Source organism: Malurus melanocephalus, unplaced genomic scaffold, assembly GCF_030028575.1.
Source record: "Malurus melanocephalus ecotype Western Australia unplaced genomic scaffold, MMel_1.1 scaffold_704, whole genome shotgun sequence".
Taxonomy (NCBI): Eukaryota; Metazoa; Chordata; class Aves; order Passeriformes; family Maluridae; genus Malurus; species Malurus melanocephalus.
In genome coordinates, this window is record NW_026623936.1 from 6,898 (window position 1) to 27,546 (window position 20,649).

Below are 20,649 nucleotides of genomic sequence, written 5' to 3' on the forward strand. Positions count from 1 at the left end.
CCCTCAGGCGGGGCGGGAGCGGCCGCCATTTTGTGGGCGGGAGGGGCGGGCTCACTCCGTCGTGAGGGGAGGGTTCACTCCATCCTCCTCCTCTCTATTAATAATAATACATAATTATATTTTTAGCTATAAATATATAATACATCAATATGTATAAAATATATAAAAATAAATGGGCCTATGAAGAGATAGTTGACTTTGTCTCGTTATACGGCAAAGCTTTGCTGTTTAAAAGCTTTATTCTGCAAAGCAGCTGACCTTTCCCCACTGCTTGCTTACTTAAAGAATTGTCACCTCTGGGTATGTTTTCCTGCTCAATCACAATGCTGCTCTCCTTGTGGTAGTGCTGCTCCGGATTAGTTCCAGTTTAAATAACAGGATTGCAGCTCATGAAGCTGAGGGAGAAAGGGTAAAACCAGGGCCCAATACATGTACAGGGAGGTAAATTACCTGGGGGAAAAAAAAGAAACAAAGCCAAGGAGCAAATGAAAAGAGCAGCAGGTGATTCCACCTTGGTTGTACAATGGTCTGGGCACAGAGTGGAGCAATTCCCTCGTTCTTAACTGAYACAGCTCAGTGGAACCACTGTGATTTTACGTGCTGCAAGAGGGTTCAATTATGGTTCATGTGGTGTAAATACACAAGGTAAAGGTTAATAAACATCATAAAGTGTGGGAGTGGACTCTGCAGAAATTTGTACTGCTTTTATTGAAGCAATTACATGCATGGATGTTCTTCTGTGGATAAGGCAAGGAACAGGCCGTGAGAACATGTTGTCTTTTGTGTTATCTGAAATACAACTGATTTTCATATCAAGCAAATTAGTCATGGACTGATCCGCCAAATACATGGCACCAGTGACAAGAGTGGTGGGCTGATAACCCACACAGCTGGAGGCACAAAGATATCTGCCCATGACCACACTACATAGAAGGATGAGCAAAGAAGCTGCACTGAATGCAGTAATGCTAAATATTTTAATATTGTAATGGTGTGGGAAGACGCAGAACATGAAAGGGAAGGTGTTTATTTCTAGTGTTTATTGTATAAAAGTTGAAGCCAGCTAAGCGCTAGCAGCTTCCGCTCTTAGTGTTATTATCAGCTGAAGTCAATATGTATTTATGTATATGTCTATATATATATATATATATATGTATATATATATGCATATTTGAGCATATATGTATCAAAAACTTGATCAGCAAAGGTGCTACAAACTATTTCTATATTAGAATGTTTTGCTGCTGTAGTAAGAAATCTCTTTTAATGTGTGCCTTTCTAAGTGGTAACTGTTGATACACTTTAAAGCCACATCTGTCATTAAATAGAAGGTGAATAAGTAATGTGGGAAAGCAGGAGCAGAGAAAGCAAACATGGGGAGCTAGCCCATACAAACAGAGCACAACTGGGATTGACTAATAAGGGGTGGAAAACTGTGTTTAAAAAGGAAAAATGCAATTACTTCTGTTTGTAAGAACTGCATTGAACTGCATTTACTCACCCAATATTGGCTGTACAGTTTAATGGTCTGAGTGCTCCAAGCACTTGCTGTTTGCCAGAGCAGTTCCCAGAGCAGGAGCTGGGCAGTCACAGCTCCAGGGGCTATTCTGGTGCCTTCCATAGCACACTGAACCCAGAATTCAGGGAATTTTAATTTCTAGTAGTCATTTTTTTTCTTATAGTTAATAGCCCTGTCTGCAAACAACAAGCCAAACTCTAAAATTAAGTGATTTTGCACTTCTGAGGTGTCTTAGATTATGTAAGATTGCTGTGAYCTTTATTTGGGTTTTATTGATATTAAATATTTTAAAAATTAATATTAAACTCTCCCAAATATTACATTGGCAGAGAATCTGAGGCTTTTAAGGATTATGATCTGCAATATTTCAGTGTGAACTTCCTAGTGAATGTTTCATTTCAGTGAGTAAAGGTGCTTCTTGGCAAAATGCTTATCTTGCAAGGGTCAGAATATCTTCARTGATGAAGGGAGCTGGTTAAAGGCAAGAAAGGGAGACCTGGGGAGCAAGGAAGGTTTAATGCTGGTCAATTTTTGTTGCTTTGCTGTTTCTCAGAGATTTGTAACCTGGCTGAGTTATTAGTGTTTGTCCCTAATTAAAACCGGGGTTATTTTACCATCCGCAGGTGTTAAAAACAAAGCTAACACCTCTTAACTAAGTTAACTAAGTTAATTGTTAAAGAAACTGCATCAGTGGGGCTGTGGTTGCCTTGTGTAAAGGCCCAACCTTAAACTAATGCGGGGAACTTTTATTGCTTTATTTTTCTTCTGATCCCCAAGATTCCTAAAGACTGAGTGTTACTGCTCCTATAGAATCACTCTTAGGGGGATTATTTATTATCCTGTAGCATGCTCAGGTCCCTCCCGTTATCCTTTGCCAAGCTCCTGCTCAAAGCAGCTCCGAGTTGAGGTTGGAAACAGAGGTGGGAGATGAGACCCGTGGAAAGGAGAGGAGGGAGGTTGTTTTCTCTGTTATGGAAACCCAGACATTTTATTCATCTGTGGAAACASAGCATAAAATGTTACTTCTTGTCTGCTGAGGATTTACTTCAAACCTGTGCATTGTGAATTACTTTTCAAGGGTCTGTGGAAAGTAACCAGTAAACTCTGTTTTAAGGCTTGAGTTCAGTAAGGCTGTTAGAAAAGCTTTAGCCAGCAAACTGAGAAATGTTAAAATAACATGTTTGTGAATTCATTGTTTTTCTTCCCAGAAACCTCTCTCTGCCCCTGCAAATGACTGGTGAGTCTGGGTGTATCAGAAAGCAGTTCTGGAAAACACTTTCCTTGCTTTCCATCCTAAATTACCTTGCCTTGCTGTGCACAATCAAGAAATGGTCAAAACAGGTTTCTTTGCCTTGGTGTAGGAATAGCTGATCTCTGTGAAGATATCCTTTCTCATAAGGCAGCCAGGGCTAAAGCATTACAGGTGGAGCAATGCTCCACGCAGGAAATGCCTTCCATTGCTCCTTCACCTAACCTTTGTTTCCTGTGAGAAATTTTGGTGCGTTGTAGCTTACACCACATCTCGCCTGTTTTGCTCAAGACATTTGTAGCTGTGGGAGGATCTGGGGCAATGTAACCTCATATTTCCATAAGAAAACAAAAAGGGAATGTAGAAAGGTAAATTGAATTTAAAATGTAGGAATTACACACAGAGAAAATGGCAATCTATTCAGCTGCTTAGYTGTTTATTTGCAATARCTAGAAGAGATTTGGGACTTAATCYCTTTTCATTGCTTTTTTGAGAGGGAGGAAGCCCTCTCATTTTCCTAGGAATGTACAGCAGTCTGTTTTGGTAAGCTGAGAAGCACCAGTCCCTGTTTACTTCGTAGTTATGGACCATGTAGGCATTATATAAGTTAATAAACACATGTGATGAGAGATTAGATATGTATACCTCCCACTAATCATCTTATTTAAGTATAGGTTTGATCAGGAAATGCAAATCCTCCTGGTTCCGTAATCCCAGGGCCGTACTGGAGAAAACACTGAGCTGTGGSAACAGGARACCTTCTGAAGGKCTGATGCCTCTTCTGTGTCACAGCCAGCTGTGAAACTGTCATAGTCTCTGAAGACCTTGGAGTCAGTTTTCCAGAGRTTTCATCCAGAGTGGGGTTTTTGTGGTTGGTTTGTTTATTTGTTTTGTCTGGGCTGCTCTAATGAAAACTGTGGGCTTGTCACTAGRAATTTGACAGGACATTTCTCCAGAGAAGCACCGCAGCTGAGTTTGATATAACAGTTCTTAGGCACTGGAGTTCTCYTGAAAGCTGTTACTTGTTCCATTTCACTCCCATTTTGTGCTTCCATCTTTTTGATGGTTCTGATGTGTTGGGATCCATATGCTTATTCTTAGATCTAAYATCACCTTTGCTGCCTTCCTTCCTGGCCCAAATGAGTTCTGCTTAATGCTGAAGTGTGTTTACATGAGCTGTGAATCTTCTTTTATGATATATTAAACAGCACTTGAGATATCAATAGTTATACAAAGCAGGCACAACAAGGCTTGGTGGATTGTTTGTTTTGTTTTGGGGTTTTTTTWRGSYYYKGRAWTTGAATTTTGAGGCTTTGAAATTGCCCTTGGCATGAAGAAGTCCTGTATATGCTTCATAGGAGAAAATAGYTGATCTTACTAGAGACTTGTCTGAGTTCTACAACCCACACATCTGCTTTCGTACAATATTTAGAGACGTGAAAAATAATAACACACTTCCTGTGGAAAGTGTTTGCCACCTCCAACATGGGAAGCCTGTGCACCAAAACTGCATATTCAGATGAGGCAACAGTACTTTGTGAAGAACTACCTATTAATAAGCATCATCCAGCACTTTCAACTGGAACATGCTTGTGAAATTCCAGTGATTTCTTAAAGGTGGTGACTTAACACCATTGAACTGACATAGCTTTTGTCTCCAAAGCTGGGTCCTGAGGCTGTTGTCCCATGGTTTGCTTTAGGGGAGCTCTATCATCTCTTTGTGCTTTGTCTTCTTGGCTGGCACTGGGTTCTGGGCTGGGCCCGTGGTCTGAATTGCTCTCTTGGGAGTTTGACACAGCCCTATGGAGTGGAAGTACAAAAGGAAGATGACAGTTGTGGAAAGCAGACTGTTTTTATCTYGTCTGCCATCAGTGCTGGGCCATGYGTAGCTTTGTACAGACCACTTCATTGTGTTGCTCTTTTATCCCCTTCTCTTCTTTATTTTCATATGCTTGTGATGTACTCCACYGCTGGAGGGGATTGACTTTCAGCCTTTGGCTCTGTTGATGTTTCAGTGTATTGGTATCTGGTGGAATTGTCCAAATGTGCTTTGGAAGTCTCTCTCAATTTGKTTTTTTTTTCCAGAGCACAGAAGCTGATCCCCATAAATAATGCAGCTGATATCAGGAAGAARCTGGAGTTGTAGAAGACGTAGTGGAAATCACCGGTTATGTCCACCAGGAGACCTGAAATAGAAGCCATAGCTTAGCCAAAGAGAAGAGACACACTAAAGGCATAACTTTATGTKAATGTTAAACCTGAATCATTCAGCAAACTGCCATATACAAAAGACAAGCATTCTCTGATGAGTTAAGTTCTCTAGATTCTTGATTTTTTATTTGTAGTCACCAGTCAGGTGATACTTCTGCTTCTGTAGACAGTATTTCTCAATACACAAAGAAATCAGGAAAGAAAGGAAAYGGTAATTTTCCCCAACCTGCTGCTTCATTTTGTTTGCTCAGCAGAGGACCCCTGTGCCACTCACTGGCTTTTGGAATGGGTGGCCCTGTTATATMCTAGGGCAGAAAATAGAACAACTAAATAGAGAAATAGCTCAGAAATTTACATACAAGGTTTCTAAACTGAACATTTGTCTCTAATCCTGTGTAATGAGGGATAAGGAAATTCACTGCACAGCACGATTATGACTCACATTAAGTGACCTCAATATAAACCATTTAGAAGCATGAGATATCAAGGGAGTAATTTAGYACTAATATTAGAGATAGAAAAGTGATACTTGGGCCAAATACATGATGCTTTCCAYAGACTGCTTATCTACATGGAAATACTGGAATAATGTTTATTTGCTTGTATTTTTCAGTARAGATTGGTGATGTTTCTTTCCACAGTGCACTTATTAGTAGCATGTTAGATTTTAGGACTACAAACAGAAATAAAGCTGCTTTTACTGTGCTTTGTTTTGCCCATCTGCTGCTCCTGTCAGAGATATCCAAGAAAGGACCTTTTTTGCTCTTTGAGAAAAATGACTGACACAGTCATGGTACTCCCAGTGCAAGGGAGTACCATGAAATATGGTGCATGCTACCATCACATTATTGGACCAGACATAATTTTCCTGCTGAGTAGCCACAGTTCATTGTCTGGAGAAGAGAACTAAAGCTTGAACTGAGGTTGACGTGCTCAGGTTGACATTTGTTGTTTGTTAGTCTTTTGAATTTGCTTCTATACTGTAGGAGCAGGTGTGTCTTGAACAGGTCACTTAGTGGCATTTGGAGTGAACTGTGAATAATTTATTGAATTGAGGTTCATAACTAGCTCCTTTCTTGTCTCCAGAGAAAAATTAATATGCTCCAGAACATGGAAAGAAGATTGAACAGAAGCTTTTACTATGAAGCTTTTGAATAATGTAGGACTGGTAATAATTCTGAACACAGTGGATTTGTTTAATGGRATCTTCACAACTCCTTGAGACTCCATGGCTAAAACAATGCAAACTGGCAAAATATTGAAAGAGTTCATAGTARTTCCTGTCTGCTTCTTGCCGTTGACTGGAAAAAAGCTGTCATTGCTCCCGTTCCTATCAGATCACTTACCAAGTGAGTCATTTTTTCACTGTCTGCTCTTGATGCAGCTGCTGAAATTACCTTCCAGCTGCCAGAACGGGCTGTGATCATTCCTTTTGGACTCTCCCTTTTATATTGCTCCCTTTGAACTCATCTATGCCCCAGGTTTGGAAACTCCCTTATTCTTCTTCTTTATGCTCCCAAACACTTGTCACAGGTTTCCAAACCACCACCTTTCCCCCCAGTCAGCTTTCATAGCCTCTCTCACCTGTGAGSGGGGGCCCGATGAGGAGGGTGATGCTCTCCAGGATGGTGAAGAGCCCTAGGGCACTGGAGAACCTGTCCATCTCCACCACATCCATCAGCACCTGGAATGTGAGTGCCCCGACGCCACTCATGGCTATGCTGAGGATGACGCAGTAGAGGATGAGCACACTGAACTCAGCTGAAATGACACAGATGAARTTGCTGAGCCCGCAGAGGAGCACGGCCAGGCTGAACAGGTAGATGCGTCTCCCTGTGAACACTCTGTGTCCCGAGAGCAGCCCTGTGAAAGGGCGGATGAAGATGTTGATGAACCCGATGATGGAAATGAGGAGAGCTGCCTTGCGTTCCTCCACCCCATTGTGGGTGGCATAAGGCACAAGGTAGACATGGGGTAAGGCGAACCCCATCATCATCCAGGTCACTCCAATAGTGTAAATCTGGTAACCTTTGTTTTGACAGAAGATGTCAAAAGCCAGGTATTTCTGCAGCACCTGGAAGCATTTGGTCCTTCTGGTGTGSTGCTGGAGTACATGGTGGTGAGGAGATGCTCCATTGGACAGCTGCGCCTCTTCTGCCCTGCTCCCTGGCTCCTCTCCAGGCTTGGCAGACTGTGGAAGTGACCCTGATGCYGGCTGAATGGGTCTCATGATGGCTCCACAAACACAGCAGTTCAGTAGTATTCCTCCAAAAATGAGGAAGGTGTTTCTCCAGCCCATCTCATCCAGCAAGTATTGAGACAGCAGTGGCCACAGTGTGAAACCAAGGGAGACACCGGTGGAGGCGATGGCATTGGCCAGTGTTCGCCACCGTACAAAGTAGTAGCCCAGCACAGTTACTCCTGCCTGGAAGCTGAAACAGGATCCCAGACCTAAAGGTGAGAATAAAAGAGTAAATGACAGCMCGTGATCCCTCTGGGTTGTCCTAAAGAGTGAAAAGAGGCCAAATTCAGGGTGTACCCACAGGTGACTTCATCTGCCACTGAAGCATTTTTTGACCTGCCAGGCCACGCAACTGCCAAGGATTGATTAATACTCAGAAACCCCCAGGTTTCTGCCAAACACCAGGGATGAAGGACACTGTGTGTAAATTGAACTATTTGTATTCTTGGGTGTAGTAAATATATTGATCTAAACTGACATTTGTCTGGGACACACTGCAATTCCCAAAGTTGTTATGGAATTGTTCATTAAAAACTTGGGATTTACACCACATGCAACAACCAGTGATGCTTTCCTGACACTTTCATCAGGGCTCAGGGAGTTGCTTGTTTTTCTCTCTACGCAGTGGCCACTGCTTAGCTTGCAAGATCAGCAGAATTTGTCTCAGAGTAAGGAATTAATTTCTCTGTGTTATTGAAAACCAAGAGTTGAAGATTAGTCACATAGGAGAAAATATTTGGAAAGGAAAAGTTCCCATCTGTTACTTCTGTTCAAAACCAACATGGTTTTTTGTTAGAAAAAGATGTCTCCATTCTCCCCCAGATTAGGAGTGGTGAAATACAAGCCCARGGAACCTGGGAAGGATATTATCCCAATACATTTTGTTCCAAGATTGGAAAAACAACAAAAAGCCTCCCTTCTTGAATGACAAAAGCCTGAGAAGCTACTAAAAAGAACAGACATCCTTTTTCTCCATTTTGCCCTCTGGAAACCTGTAGTTTTTTTCCAGAGAGAAGCATTTCCCAGCGAGCTTGAGTGTGTGAGGTGTGTGCTAAAGGSGTGTGAAGGCCAAGTCTAGTGGCTAAAGGATTCCTGCTGTGCTGGGAGGCTGTCGAGTTCTCCTATTTCACATATGAGTGGAAAAATGTGACCACTTAGTCGGGGCTCTCCCATTTCCCATTCCCAGCGCAGCAGCTGAGTTTCCCTGCTCTCTGATACGTACCGGTGATGAGCCCGGCTGTGAGGTACAGCTGGCTGATGGAYCTGCAGAAGGAACTGGACACCATTCCCAACCCGCTGAGCAGCCCGCCCAGCATCACCACAAACCTGCAGCCAAACCGCTTCACCAGGATGCTGCAGAGGGGCCCTGGAAGCAGAGAAGAAAAAATGAGGCAGTTAGGGAGGAAGGAAGTGTTTTGTACCTGCTGAATTGCTGCAATTATCAAATGATTTTGTCTAGAAACCCCCAGGATTGTCCCAGCAGCTTAATGTGGTGGGGGAGCCCAGAAGAGAAAATATATTCYATGATCCTCCATAGCACTTGGCCAGCTTGTTAGCTCAGGGGAAGTCTGTGATCTGATGGGATTTTGGTCATCAAGTAGGATGTGATGGATTTTCATTAAAACCCTTGGAAATGGATTCTAAGTAAATTCTGTGACATTGTRATAAATTAGCATTCTGTTAATGACATTTAACATACTTTATTTTGGGGCAGGAAAAGATTAGTTCACACCTGCAGACCACCAGTGGGAAGGTGCTTCTCTCTGCACACCCTGGCAGAAGAGGATCTGAAGGTTGAGTTTCTTTTTCCGTTCCTTTGAGGATCCTCAGCATTTTCCAGGTTTCACTAACTTTTTTTACCAATTCTGAATATTTAAGGTTATGTAAGCAAATGCAAAATTACTAAGCTGCAGAACTAAGAGTCAGTCAGTGTAGAGACTATAACCTGTGGCATACTTGTGACCTAAATCAATGTCTAGTTTGAAATAAAATCCACACAGTCAAGTGAACAGTGGAACATTATTAAAATTAGGAGTGCAGCTGTCTGTATTTTGATCTGCTTGGGAGATTCTCTCCTCAGACTTCACTGGCCTTTGAAAAATTGTCCAGCGAATGTGACTGGATTCTTTTTCCTCCTGCCGTAGACATCAAGGATGGTACTGCTGTTTAACTAGCCCAAGAAGGCATAAATTGAACATGACAAAATAATGAGATTGGCTCTAAAAYCCATAAGAGTTTTTCATTATTATTTCCTGTTAACTCGTTGCCTGGGTTTCAAATGTTATTTCTCACTTGCCTGGGGCTTTTGTGCTTTCTTTTGCAAGAATAATATCAACAAAATGCTGCATTTGTATGAGTTAGTCCAGAGAGTTCCATGTGCATGRATATCTAGGAGCAGCAACCTGTAAAGGCCCGAAATCCCCTTTTGGAGGCAGATGGAGGACCCTGAGGCTCTCAAATGATAACAAAATAATCGTTAATGGCTTTTACCTAGGAACGTAGCACTGATAATGGGATATRTTTGTCTGAGTTGTGAGCTATTGTTTGCCCTGTGCCCTTCCCTGTTTCCTTCCACAGCTCTCCTGCATAGAACCTTCTCCCAGTACTGACTGCTCCAAGAATAGGCTGCTCTGCCTATTTCCCTTCCTCTTTATCAAATTTGCAACAAATATTTTTTTCCCCTTCAGTTCTTCTGAATTAAAAAGAATAAAGGTGTAGTAAAGATAGAACAACTTCCAAGAGGTACTGGTGACAGCAGCATGCAATTTTGGGAAGGGTTTAAGGGCTGAGATGATGGATGTAACCAGAGAACCTGAATCAAATGGAGCCTGGCCCCYTGCAAAGGAGGTCAGAAGTTGCAGCAAAAGCCATATATGCTTGGCCTGAGAGGGAGGSTTTGATCTCTGTTTATTTCGTTGTTTTTTTCTTTCTGGTTTATGTTACTCCTGCCTTGTGCTACTGGGGGACAAGAACAAGCCCCCCTGTGCTGTAACACCCTGCAAGAGGAGACACAACTGGCAAGCAAAGTACAAGTCTCTGGCTGTGCCCTGACAAATTCTATTGTGACTATCATCAACACAAGGCTATTCTTTCCTTATTTAATTTGTAACTTTTGGATCTATTTATTGATTGTCCTTATACTACTACTACCTTTTACTGTGGTTCCAGCCTCCTACACAACAATTACTTCCTTAAAGATGACAAGGATAATTGACATTCTTGTGGATACTGCCASAGTTGTCCTTCCTGGACATGCTGGGACCAAGCTGCTTCTGAAACCATTTCCCATAGCCAGCAGGTCCCAGTTGGACCCTTCCCACTAATCACAGAAGGATCACAGAGGCTGGAAGGCAGCACRGGGAATGCCCAACAGCTTCCAAATTCCAAGCCTCAGGACACTGCTCTATTTCTGCTGACTCTCAGTGGTGATTCCTCCCTTTGTCACTTCCCTTGGCATCTCTTTCCATCTGCACCTTGATATTGTGGACCCAGCTGTTTCTGATAAGGTGCAAACTCTCAATTCCATGGAGGCAGCTGCCAGTCATACCCTGCACAGGACAGTCTGAACCTGTCACAACCTTCACATCAGTGTGACTCAAGGCTCTGGGCCTGGATATTTTCCCTTTATAATGTAGTGTCAACTTTCACCAGCATTAGAAGGGAGCAGGTATGAACCCTGGGAGAAGCTCAGTGCATGGGCAACACCAGGAACTTTGCTCCCGTTGCCTGGTTGGGTTTGGGTTGTTTATCAAATAAATACAGGATTTRCATGTGGAGGGGTCACAAAACACAGACCACTCATTGGGAAGTCTTCTAGCACCAGGGGATTTAGTTTTCTGTCTGCAAGAAYAGAAAAGGATCCCTGCATTTGAGTGTGGAATCTGGAAGCACTRTCCTGTGCTGCTCCAACACTCTCTTTCGAGGGGGAAAACCAGTGATTCACTCCACTGTTCACGAGCACAACACTCCTTCCACCCCTGCAGCCGGAGGGTGCTGCCTGACCCACATTCTGCACTGATCCAGCCCTGCTCACGTCCACCCTGATGCCTGCATGGGTGTGAGCTCTGTGCCACCACCCAAGGAGCTGCTTTTAAGGCTTTGCCTCAGCTGGCAGCTTGGAGGAGCTCAGCTTTTGGCRTCTCTTCAGTCACAGAGAATAGAGCTGTCATGTGGCACTTGGAAGGAGATATGCTCTCRTGGACATAAGATGAACCAAGAAAGCACCCAAACTCTAGCACTGCATGCTGACTTATTCGAAGAGCTTCTGTGGGAAATAACTACATTATTTCTGATCAGGAAAAGCTGGAATGAGAAAGGGATTTACCTTCTTTGACCAAGAGTCTTGGCTGGCTCTGAGAGTGACAAAAAGGAGCAGGATATCTGTGGATATTTAGCTTTGGGCTGTGGGATCCAAGTGGCTTGGAGATGTTTGGCCAYGTACTGCCAAACAGCCACTCTGCTTGGACCTCCAAGTCCCTTCCACCACCCACCTTAATGAAATACTAAAAGTGTCCTRATTACAACCCCCAACCAGCAGCGCAAGGGCAGGAGGTGGAGGAGGCCATTTCCTGYCATCACTCACCCCCTCCATGCAGCACGGCCACCATGATGGACGGGAACCACGATGTCTGGCTGTTGCTGGCCTGGAACTCATGCTGGAGGTCCGTGAAGAAGACACCGATGCAGCAGGGGAAGCCCAGHGTCAGCCCCTGCAGCACCACTGCAGCCAGCAGGACCATCCATGCCCATCCCTGGTCCTGGGGCTTGGCAGCGCCACGTCCTGCTGCTCCTCCTTGGGACATGATGGCTTCTTTCTTCGCTAAGCCAGCCTGCCAGGAAAGGGAGTGCAGCCACCATGCAACCCTCAGCCCAGCGAACAGGCCTTCAGGGAACAGCTGATGATATTCCTGAGGCTCAGAGCACCGGTGCGTCCCACACCTTTCCCAGCTGACACTCCAGACTTCTTGCTCTGCATTTCTTCCAGCACCTCCCTTCCTTCTCGCTACAGGATCCTGGCACCAGATTCTTAAGAAACCACTGCCTTCTCCTTTTATATTTCACAAGACCGTGACCACAGCCAGGCAGAGGACAGGACCACACCTCCTCTGAGGTATGAATTGGTTTTACCTAGTTCCGCCCTTATTTTCCCTTTCACCCGCTTTCATCATATGGAGTCCCCTTGCTGGCAATTGCTAAGGTCACTCAGTCCCTGTGCCGAGAAGAGGAAGAAAACCTGCAAATGCCAAGTAAAATAGAAATCTATAAAGGTTGTATGTCACATCAGAGCTCAGTGTGAATTTCTCAGGAAAACTACACCCACCTGCAAAGTGCTGGTGGTGAAAAAACATTTTAAAAGCCATTCCTTAATTAGAATCCAGYGATGGCAGATAGGCTTTTGCTTTACCTCTCTAGATCTAGAACTGCTTCTGAGAGACCCCACTTTGGGTTTCTCTGAGACTGGCAGCATGAAACATATAGCAATAGCATTCCCCATCCTCTCCACATGAATAAACATGCAAAAAATAATAATCTCTGGCAGCTGGATGAGCTCAGAAAAAGTGCCCATAGGGTCAATGCRCAGCCAATATTTACTTAGCACTCAAATAGTGGTTTTTTTTCCTAAAAAAAACAGCTGCATTTAGATTTTGCGTGCAGCTTTAGAGATGAATTATAGTTTGATTTTGCGTATTATTTCAAATATGCCATGGTGGCAGAAAGTTAGTTTCGTACCTCAGTCTGAGACCAGAATTGGCCAAACGAAGGGCAGCGCCACGTGGCTGCAGCTCATCCCCTGTGTGCGCAGCCCGGTCAGCTCATGGCCCACGGTCAGACCCTTCTRCTTCAGTAGCAACCACAGGCTTTGATGAAGTCTTTTGCAATATTAACCTAGGCATCATTTCTGTAAACAGGGCTCTTATGCTGGCTGGCTCACAGCCAGAAAACGAAAAAAAAAAAAGGCTGGGAGCAGAGGGGGCCCGTGGGAAGGGGCTCTGAGATGCAAATCACGGTGGTGGTGCTCAGCACACTTTAATCCTTTGTCCACTTTAGCTGGGCGCAGATAATGCAACTAATTCAAGTGCTTGTCTCTCTGGTGTGAATTAGCTGGATGGCAGCCTAAACCTCTCCCCGGCAACAGCAAACCTGCAAAAAAAGGCAGAAGCACGGCTCCTCTCTGTTCCCAGCTGCCCTGTCCAACTCTTGAGTTTGTCCAGCAGATTTCTGGCTCCCCTCAAATCTCCCTGGGCGCCTGCTCATGGGGAAGGATTCTTCAGTGGGGCTGCAGACCCCATGGCTTTCATCCACCTTCTGCCCCTGGCTGCAGGACACCTTTTCTCCCGGGCAGCCCGACCTGCACAATCACTGCAAAGACCCTGGGGATGTGCTGCCAGGCTCCACACGACCTCCTCGCTGCCTCCTCGCTGCCTCCTGCTTGCACAAAGGTAAAGGAACAAGTTTGTTCCARCGCTGGCTTAGCCGGCTGTGCCACACCGAACAGCAGCAGCGCTGCAAACCCTCGGATTAACCCTTCCAAGGTATCCAGATAGGATGGACGGTGTGAAAGTGGAGGGCTGGTGTGTGTTGTCCTACAGTCTCGATGCTCTCAGGAAACCTGCTGCTGGTGTTGAGCAGTGAACGTGACAGACYAGGGACACCTGCGAAACACGGGCAGATTTTCACACACACGTGATCATCCCGTATTAGTAGGGTTGGGAATAGGATTGGAGTTCACAGAAATAGCCACACCTGGGTGCCTCCTGCAAACAGTGTGCTTTTGTTGGGAACAGGTGAATAGTGCAAAGGTGTTTCTCTCCACCAGCCTGTGGAGCACCTGGGGACACACAGGTGCCTTGGATGGAACACAGGGGAAAACTGCCTGTTCAGTCTTTCTCTCTGGCYACTCCCTGCCTGTCACTGTCTGTCCTGTTGAGCTATTCCTGTCCTGTTCACATCTGAACATTGTTTCTTCTTCCTCCAGTGATCCCTAAAACGCTAACATTCAAACTTTGGATTTTCCCAAGTATTGTGAAGCAGCCCTGGTAACTTGTTTGTGGGAGCAGACCAGGAGTGCTCACACAGTGACTCTCCCTTCTTCTTCTGTGCCTCAGTTTCCCTCCACTCCCATGGGGCACAAGCAGCTGCTGGCATGAGGGCTCCTGGCTGCAAGGAGCAGCCCTTTTTACTAAAGAGACACAAGGTCCTGGGGCATTTATGKAGCTCACCTCAAAAGAAGAGGTTTATCTTTTCCAAATTCAGGTTTATGWTATGCAAATAATGAAGGTATTTGTATATAGTTTTCAGTAGGAGCTTACAGCAAGTGGCACTTGTGTGGGGAGATGAACAAACAGCTTCTCCCTGCAGCCACCCTGGAGCGAGACCCAGTCASAGGGTGCAGCAGAGAAGTCAGGAGTGTGGCTGGTGGGAGGCAGAACCACTGCCCAAAGCTATGGGGCTTGGAGGCATSTTCATAGACTGGATGATGCCTGTGCCTTGGGAGCAGGAATGGGAATGGAGAAGATTTCTTGCACCCTCCTGCCAGGCAGGTCAGCCCCAGTGTGTGCTGGACACATRCTTTATGAATATGTAAAATAAGCTACAAGCACAGAAGTGAGATGTTTACTGTAAGCTGAGCAGGGTGGTAAATTGCTTTTTGGGGTCACTCAGTGTCTGTTGAGGGTAGAAAAGCCAAGCACTTCTCTCTTGGTAAATACCTTTGTAAGTCACTTTTTAAGTATCGTTTCATCCTGAAACCTTGGCTTGTTTTGTCATCCTCTCCCATGCAGCTTATATTATATCCTGTCTGACTTTGCCAAGGTCACCCAGTAAGGTGACAGCAGAGAATCCAGATTTAGCTCTGATTAAAGCTTCAGCCCAAGTGGTGCAGCCTGCCCCAGTGCTACGGGCTTGTCTCTGCTGGACATCACTTGTCAGCAGGCTCTCTCAGGGGCGAGGCTGTGCCTGGGGCACGGTGGAGGTGGCTGCAAGTCCCCTGCTCTCTGCCTGTCCTTACCAGCACTTTRTAGGTTGGTAAACCTGCCCTGTGCTCAGGAGCCTCAGCAGCAGCTTTGGGACAGGCCATGTCTTAGGGACAYGGTTAAGTGGCAATGCTGGYYTTGGCAGTGCTGGGTTAAAGGTTGGACTMGATGATCTTAAAGGTATTTTCCAGCCCAAATGGTTCTGTGATTTGTGGCTGGAAACCAAAATGCAAACRCCTCAGAGCTTGCTAATCACATTTGAGAAAGACCAGTTGAATTTGTTCCAGAGATCCAGATTAGCAAATCTTCTGGCAGATTGATTCTTGCAGAGGAAGTGAGGGGGGTGTTTTTTGGTTTTGTTTTTAGTCAATGCAAGGGAAATGAAGTGACATTTTAGCTGTGCGATTGCAGAGTGCTTTATGGCAGGGAGCTGTGCCCAATGTTCAGTCACAAGTAAAACCCCTGCTCTGATCCATCTCTGCAACCTCAACAGACCCAACAGAAACCGAGCTCTTAGAGCACCTGAAAACAGATTCCTGAGGCTGTGACAGGACCTGAACAACGCTGGYGAAACCCCTTCAGACCAGCTCTGCTGGTACTGAGAAAGTGGTGCTGTGCCAAGGATAGAGGAAATGCTGGTTTATCCTGCATTTCCCAAGCATCACTCCCACATCCTCCCCCTGCAAAAGGGATCAGGGTCCTGCCTGCACTAATAGGTCTTAATTAGACCAACCATCCTCGTCTCTGTCCTCCTCCCACATCCCCTCCACCCTGTTTGTTCTCCAGCTGCATCTAAATCCAGCTCCTTGGCTGCTTTGGCTTTTGCTTAGTTTCACTGCTGCTTTCAGCTCTCCTGGGCTGGCTTTGGGTCTGCCTGGATGCTTTGTGCTTATCAATCACCAGTAATGTGGGTATAAGACCAGGTGAGGAATTCCCCTTTTGGGACCAGTTTTAATGGCCATYAGCCAGTGCTGGGGATAACACAGCTTAGCCTGGAGATGGGAAATGAGAGCTGAGGAGGCAGCTGGCACCAGAGCATGCACTGACAGCTCCCATTGGCCTGCAGGAATTCAGCAAGATGTGGCTTGTCCCTGCTYTTTATCCCGGTGGTAGATCTCTGGCTGGTGGGTGACTGCAGATGGTTTGTGTGCATGCTGGCCCTTGCCCTCCTGATTGCCACCATGCCCCCTGGTCCCGGGCTGTGGCTGTCCCAGGGCCTGTGCTTTGTGTAGAAGGTGTGGTGCCAAGAAGGGCAGCATTCCCTGAGGCAATGGGGATSAGGAGATAAATCTGAGGAAAATATTGCGTAAACTCACACTGGAGGTGGCTTTGGAAACAGCTCTGGCTCCTGCTGTGTGACACCCTGACCTGCCACATTGCCCTGGCCTGCTCTGGAGTGAGGAGAGAGAGGGACCAATGGTGGCATGGAGTACCTGAACAGATGGAGATCCTTGCTAGGAACCTGGCTGAGGTTATTGAGGATATCTGAAAGCTGCTGGTGCTTTTCTTCCAGCAATTGCCTGCATTTCTGAAGATGAGGACGGTGGTGGTTCCCTGTGAAAGTGAAGCTTTTCAAGAAATTTCGTTACCTTGTCATTAGCTGCAGAAAAACTCCTGCAGTAGGTRAGGATGTGGCAGAGAAAGGGGGCAATGGGATGTGTTGCAGCTGGGGGTACAGTCTAACCCTGCAGCAGGTCATCTCTTTCATAGATTAATATTTTTACCCTGAATGGTGTTTGACTGCCCCTGTTAAGACTAACAAGCTCTTAATTGTCATTTAAATTGGCTTCTATTAATGAGGAATTAGGGACTCAGTGGGAGAAGGACCAAGAGAAGTGTTTTCCTGTGGCTGACTGCTGGGATCTGTGGAGCAGGTGGAGGARGTTGTGGGGGGTTGAAGGTGTTCAGCCAGAAATTTTGGAGCACAGTTTTTAGAAAGCCAGCTGGGTTTCGGGCTCCAGCTATTCAGCTTTGGCTCTTTAGCTGACAGCAGATGCTCTGCCATCCCAGCTRGGCCCTGCTCAGATCTCCTGCCCAAGGAAGATCTCCTGCTCTGAGGAAGGTATAGATGATTCTTAGAGGTCACAACAGGGTAAGAGAGAAGATACAGCAGCTTAGTGCTGATACATAGGCTCTTCYTGCCCAGACCCAGAGGGATCACAAAGTTCAGTTTTGTGATTCTTGGAAAAGGGAAGGCAGGTGCTCTTTATCCTGCTGGGAGGTGCAGGTCTCTGTGTGGTTTGGGGTCATATTGCTGGGGGGGTGTGCAAACAGTAAAACATGGCCTTGAGCCTTTGTTTCATGGGCAAATCCCCTTTGGTTTGGCAAATCTGACCATTTCCTTCTTACTTTTTATATGTTTCTTTGTATTCAAATTTAAGATGAAAATACACTGGGACATTAAGATGAGCATGATCATTTATTAAGTGTTTTCTACCCCTATACTGTCTAATCTGCCTGCTTTTTTTGAGAAATCTTGAGCTCAGTGCAGGATTGTGGCCTGCCTCCTTGCTTGGTTGCCCAAATGGTTTTCCTCATTTTTAGCCACTGTCATTTGAATTCATCGAAGTCACTGATGCATGTTTTCCTGGCTGTGGTGAAGGAGCTGCTGCCCAGACTGCCCTGAGCTCAAAGATTTTCTTGGTGACACAGAGACAAGTGGAACTCTCTGTTCACTGAAGGTCAGTTTGAGACACATGAAACTCAAGGACTCTGTGCACTTCAGRCTGCTGATGGACTTGAGTCAGACTTCCATCTGCTGAAGTCTGGGGTGCACCTAGGAGGGATAGATGCCACTAATAGGAAATATTCCCAGAAAGTCAAATATCTTTTGAGATAAGCCTTTGCTCAAATTACACCACAATCTGAAGGCAATTACTGAGRCATTGCAGCTCTTTCTTTACTGTGGTTTGGAGTAACCATCATGTTTCTCCAGCTAGGGAAGCGAGAGTGTWTGTGGCAGTTTTTTACCTGTGTGAAAGTTGGGTTAAACCTTCAATAACTGCCTCAAAACCGGGTCTAGGTGGAAGGACATGGCCAAGGTCCTTGTTTCCCAAACAAGTTAGTAAACTGGGTTGAAAATATCTGCAGGTTTCCTTGTCTGCAGACAGATCTGGCTTGATTACTTTGTTCCGGGTGAGGGTGGGCGGATAAGTGACGAATTGACCTTCGTCTGTGTTAGAGCCTGAGGCAGAGCAGAAAAGCGTGTGGAGGGGGTTGTGCAAGATGCAGGTATGGCTGTGGCAGGGCCTCTGCAMCGCTGGGTTTCACCCTCACATGTGTGCAGAGAGGGGAAATGCAGCCGCGGTTTCCACTGCATTTTGCTGGWGCCCCAGGCCAAGCAGTTGGATGCTGATGGGTGCCTGAGCATGGCTAAAATCCTTTCCTCTCTTAATGTCAATTAGTTTCCTCTTTGTCCACAGACATGAGCAGGCAGGCCAGAAAAATAAATTCATTAATTAATTGTGTTCCAGGCAAAACTGTCAGGGGCAATGTGAGCTTCYAGCTGGGGTGACTAATGGGTGTGGGGGGCTGAGCACCATCCCCAGGGAGCCAGGTGGGCCCTGGACACAGCCTGGGGAACATGAGGGAGCCTGAGCCTCTSTTTCCAGAGGAGGATGTGGAATTGTTCCTTTTATGTGCTTTCCAATGCAGAAAAGTCTGATGATAGGGTTTTGAAGTCACTCTGCCATAGCTCGGTACATGCACTACCTACTGACTTTACTCTGGCTATCAGAAAATCTCTGTGGTCTTTTGTTACTCRTTGTTCCCTCAAACACCTGGCAAAGCCACCTGCAGATTTTTTCCCCCTAGTTGTCTCTGGGGGTAGGAGGGACCAAATCCTGCGATGGGCAGGTACTAAATCCCTTGGGTATTTTTGTGGTGCTATTYACCTCCTGCCTTGGTGGTGGCACAGCCCTGTGGGTGGACCCCTTGCTCACAGGAGCTGCTTGTCCCTAGGGATGTCCCCACATCTTCTTGGGGCAAAAGCATTTGGAGGCAGCCTGGGGTGCTCAGACCAACCCAGACAAGAGTCAGGGCCGTAACTGTCTGCTGAGGCCAGTTCTGCTGCAAACCATTCCCCCTTTTCCCTTSTGCTGCTGCTGCAGCAGCTCTAGAGCAGCCTGGGTTTGGCAATAGGGAGAGCGGAGCTTTGGGCTGGCTCCTGGCAGCAGCAGGACCTGCACATTAGGAGCTGATGTACAGGGTTCATTTTTATTTTGGGTAAGTTAACACACACTGCCAATCCCGTACAACCTCTCGACGCTTGCTAATGCTGAGGCATCACCTATTTCCATCAGCAAGTAGAGAAATTAATTTTTAAAGGAGTTAATGGGTTGCACAGCCTTGGATGGGAAAGTGAGAGATGGTGCAATGGCCTGGCAGCTCCAGCCTGCCGTTTTTCCAGGAGCCACTGAGGGATACTTGTGTCTCCTGCGTGGTGACATGGCATTGTGTTAGAGGAACCGCCTGCCTGGCAGATCTGGTGCTGGTTAAAACTCCTGCACAAAGGCTTTTCCAGCTTATGTGGCCTTAYAGGACAGCCCTAAGGTGGGGTAGCAGGGAGGTTAAGGCATTATGGAAATGGTGGCTGTAATCTGAGTTTCTGCTGACAAGTCCTCCCCGGTGAACAAATATGTGTGTGCTGTCAGCAGTGCCAGCCCTGCGGTTTCCACCTCTGCCCAACACTGCTGGCACTTTACTGTGGCTTTGCTTTGGGCCAGTTCACTGGCAGTGCAGACCTGCAGTCAGGTCTGGGATAGGGAGATGGGTCAGGTTTGAAAATACTGTCCTAAATCAACTCATGCTATGTGGTGTCTTGGTTCAGCCATGGTTTCTGGTGAGCTCCCTGTGTGGGGAGATTCTCATCCTCTTCACTGTGTTGGTGSTGTTAAACCCTGGTTTAAGGCTGTGTCAGYCCATCCCTGCTCTGTGGCTTTGAAGGTCCTGTGGCAGTGGGGATGGAGACARGCAGAGTGTCTGTGGGAAGCCTTCAGTGTACCCACAGTGGGCAACACATTACATTTTGTAATCAAAATAGGACTAAATCCAAGTTTTTTCTATTCTTCTCTGATATCTTTGCTCCTTCTCCTTTTCCCTATGTTGAACATGAATTGCCATTGTCATCCAACTTCTGGCGCTACCAAAGCTGAAGTGATCAGACCCTTCCTCCATGTGGTCCAGACTTAAATAGGGGTTTAGCAAATGACAGCTCCTCTTCCTTTTTTAGCTACTCACATTTACTGTTTTTATTAATGTTCTACGTGCTTGTGGTTGTCAGTGGAAACGGTAAGATAAATGTGGAATATGAGATTATTTTATAGAAGAAAGCATCAGAAACAAGCTTCAGTTGTACCTTTATCCCTGAAAGCAGCCTAGGAGGACTCCAGAATCTCATTAGAGTCTCCTTTTGGCAAATCATTGTTAAAAGTGAACTGAAGCCAGACACAGGTGC

General features: G+C 45.8%; 1 protein-coding gene across 1 annotated transcript; it reads right to left on the reverse strand.

The window, feature by feature from the left end:
• Window positions 1-4,068: 4,068 nt before the first annotated feature.
• SLC16A5 (solute carrier family 16 member 5) lies at window positions 4,069-12,778 on the reverse strand. The gene is made up of 4 exons (XM_057384387.1): window positions 11,804-12,778; window positions 8,444-8,587; window positions 6,564-7,430; window positions 4,069-4,954 (listed from the first exon to the last, which is right to left on the reverse strand). Exons 1-4 carry the CDS (start codon window positions 12,021-12,023, stop codon window positions 4,713-4,715), a joined length of 1,473 nt encoding a protein of 490 aa, XP_057240370.1. The 5' UTR covers window positions 12,024-12,778; the 3' UTR covers window positions 4,069-4,712.
• Window positions 12,779-20,649: the final 7,871 nt, after the last annotated feature.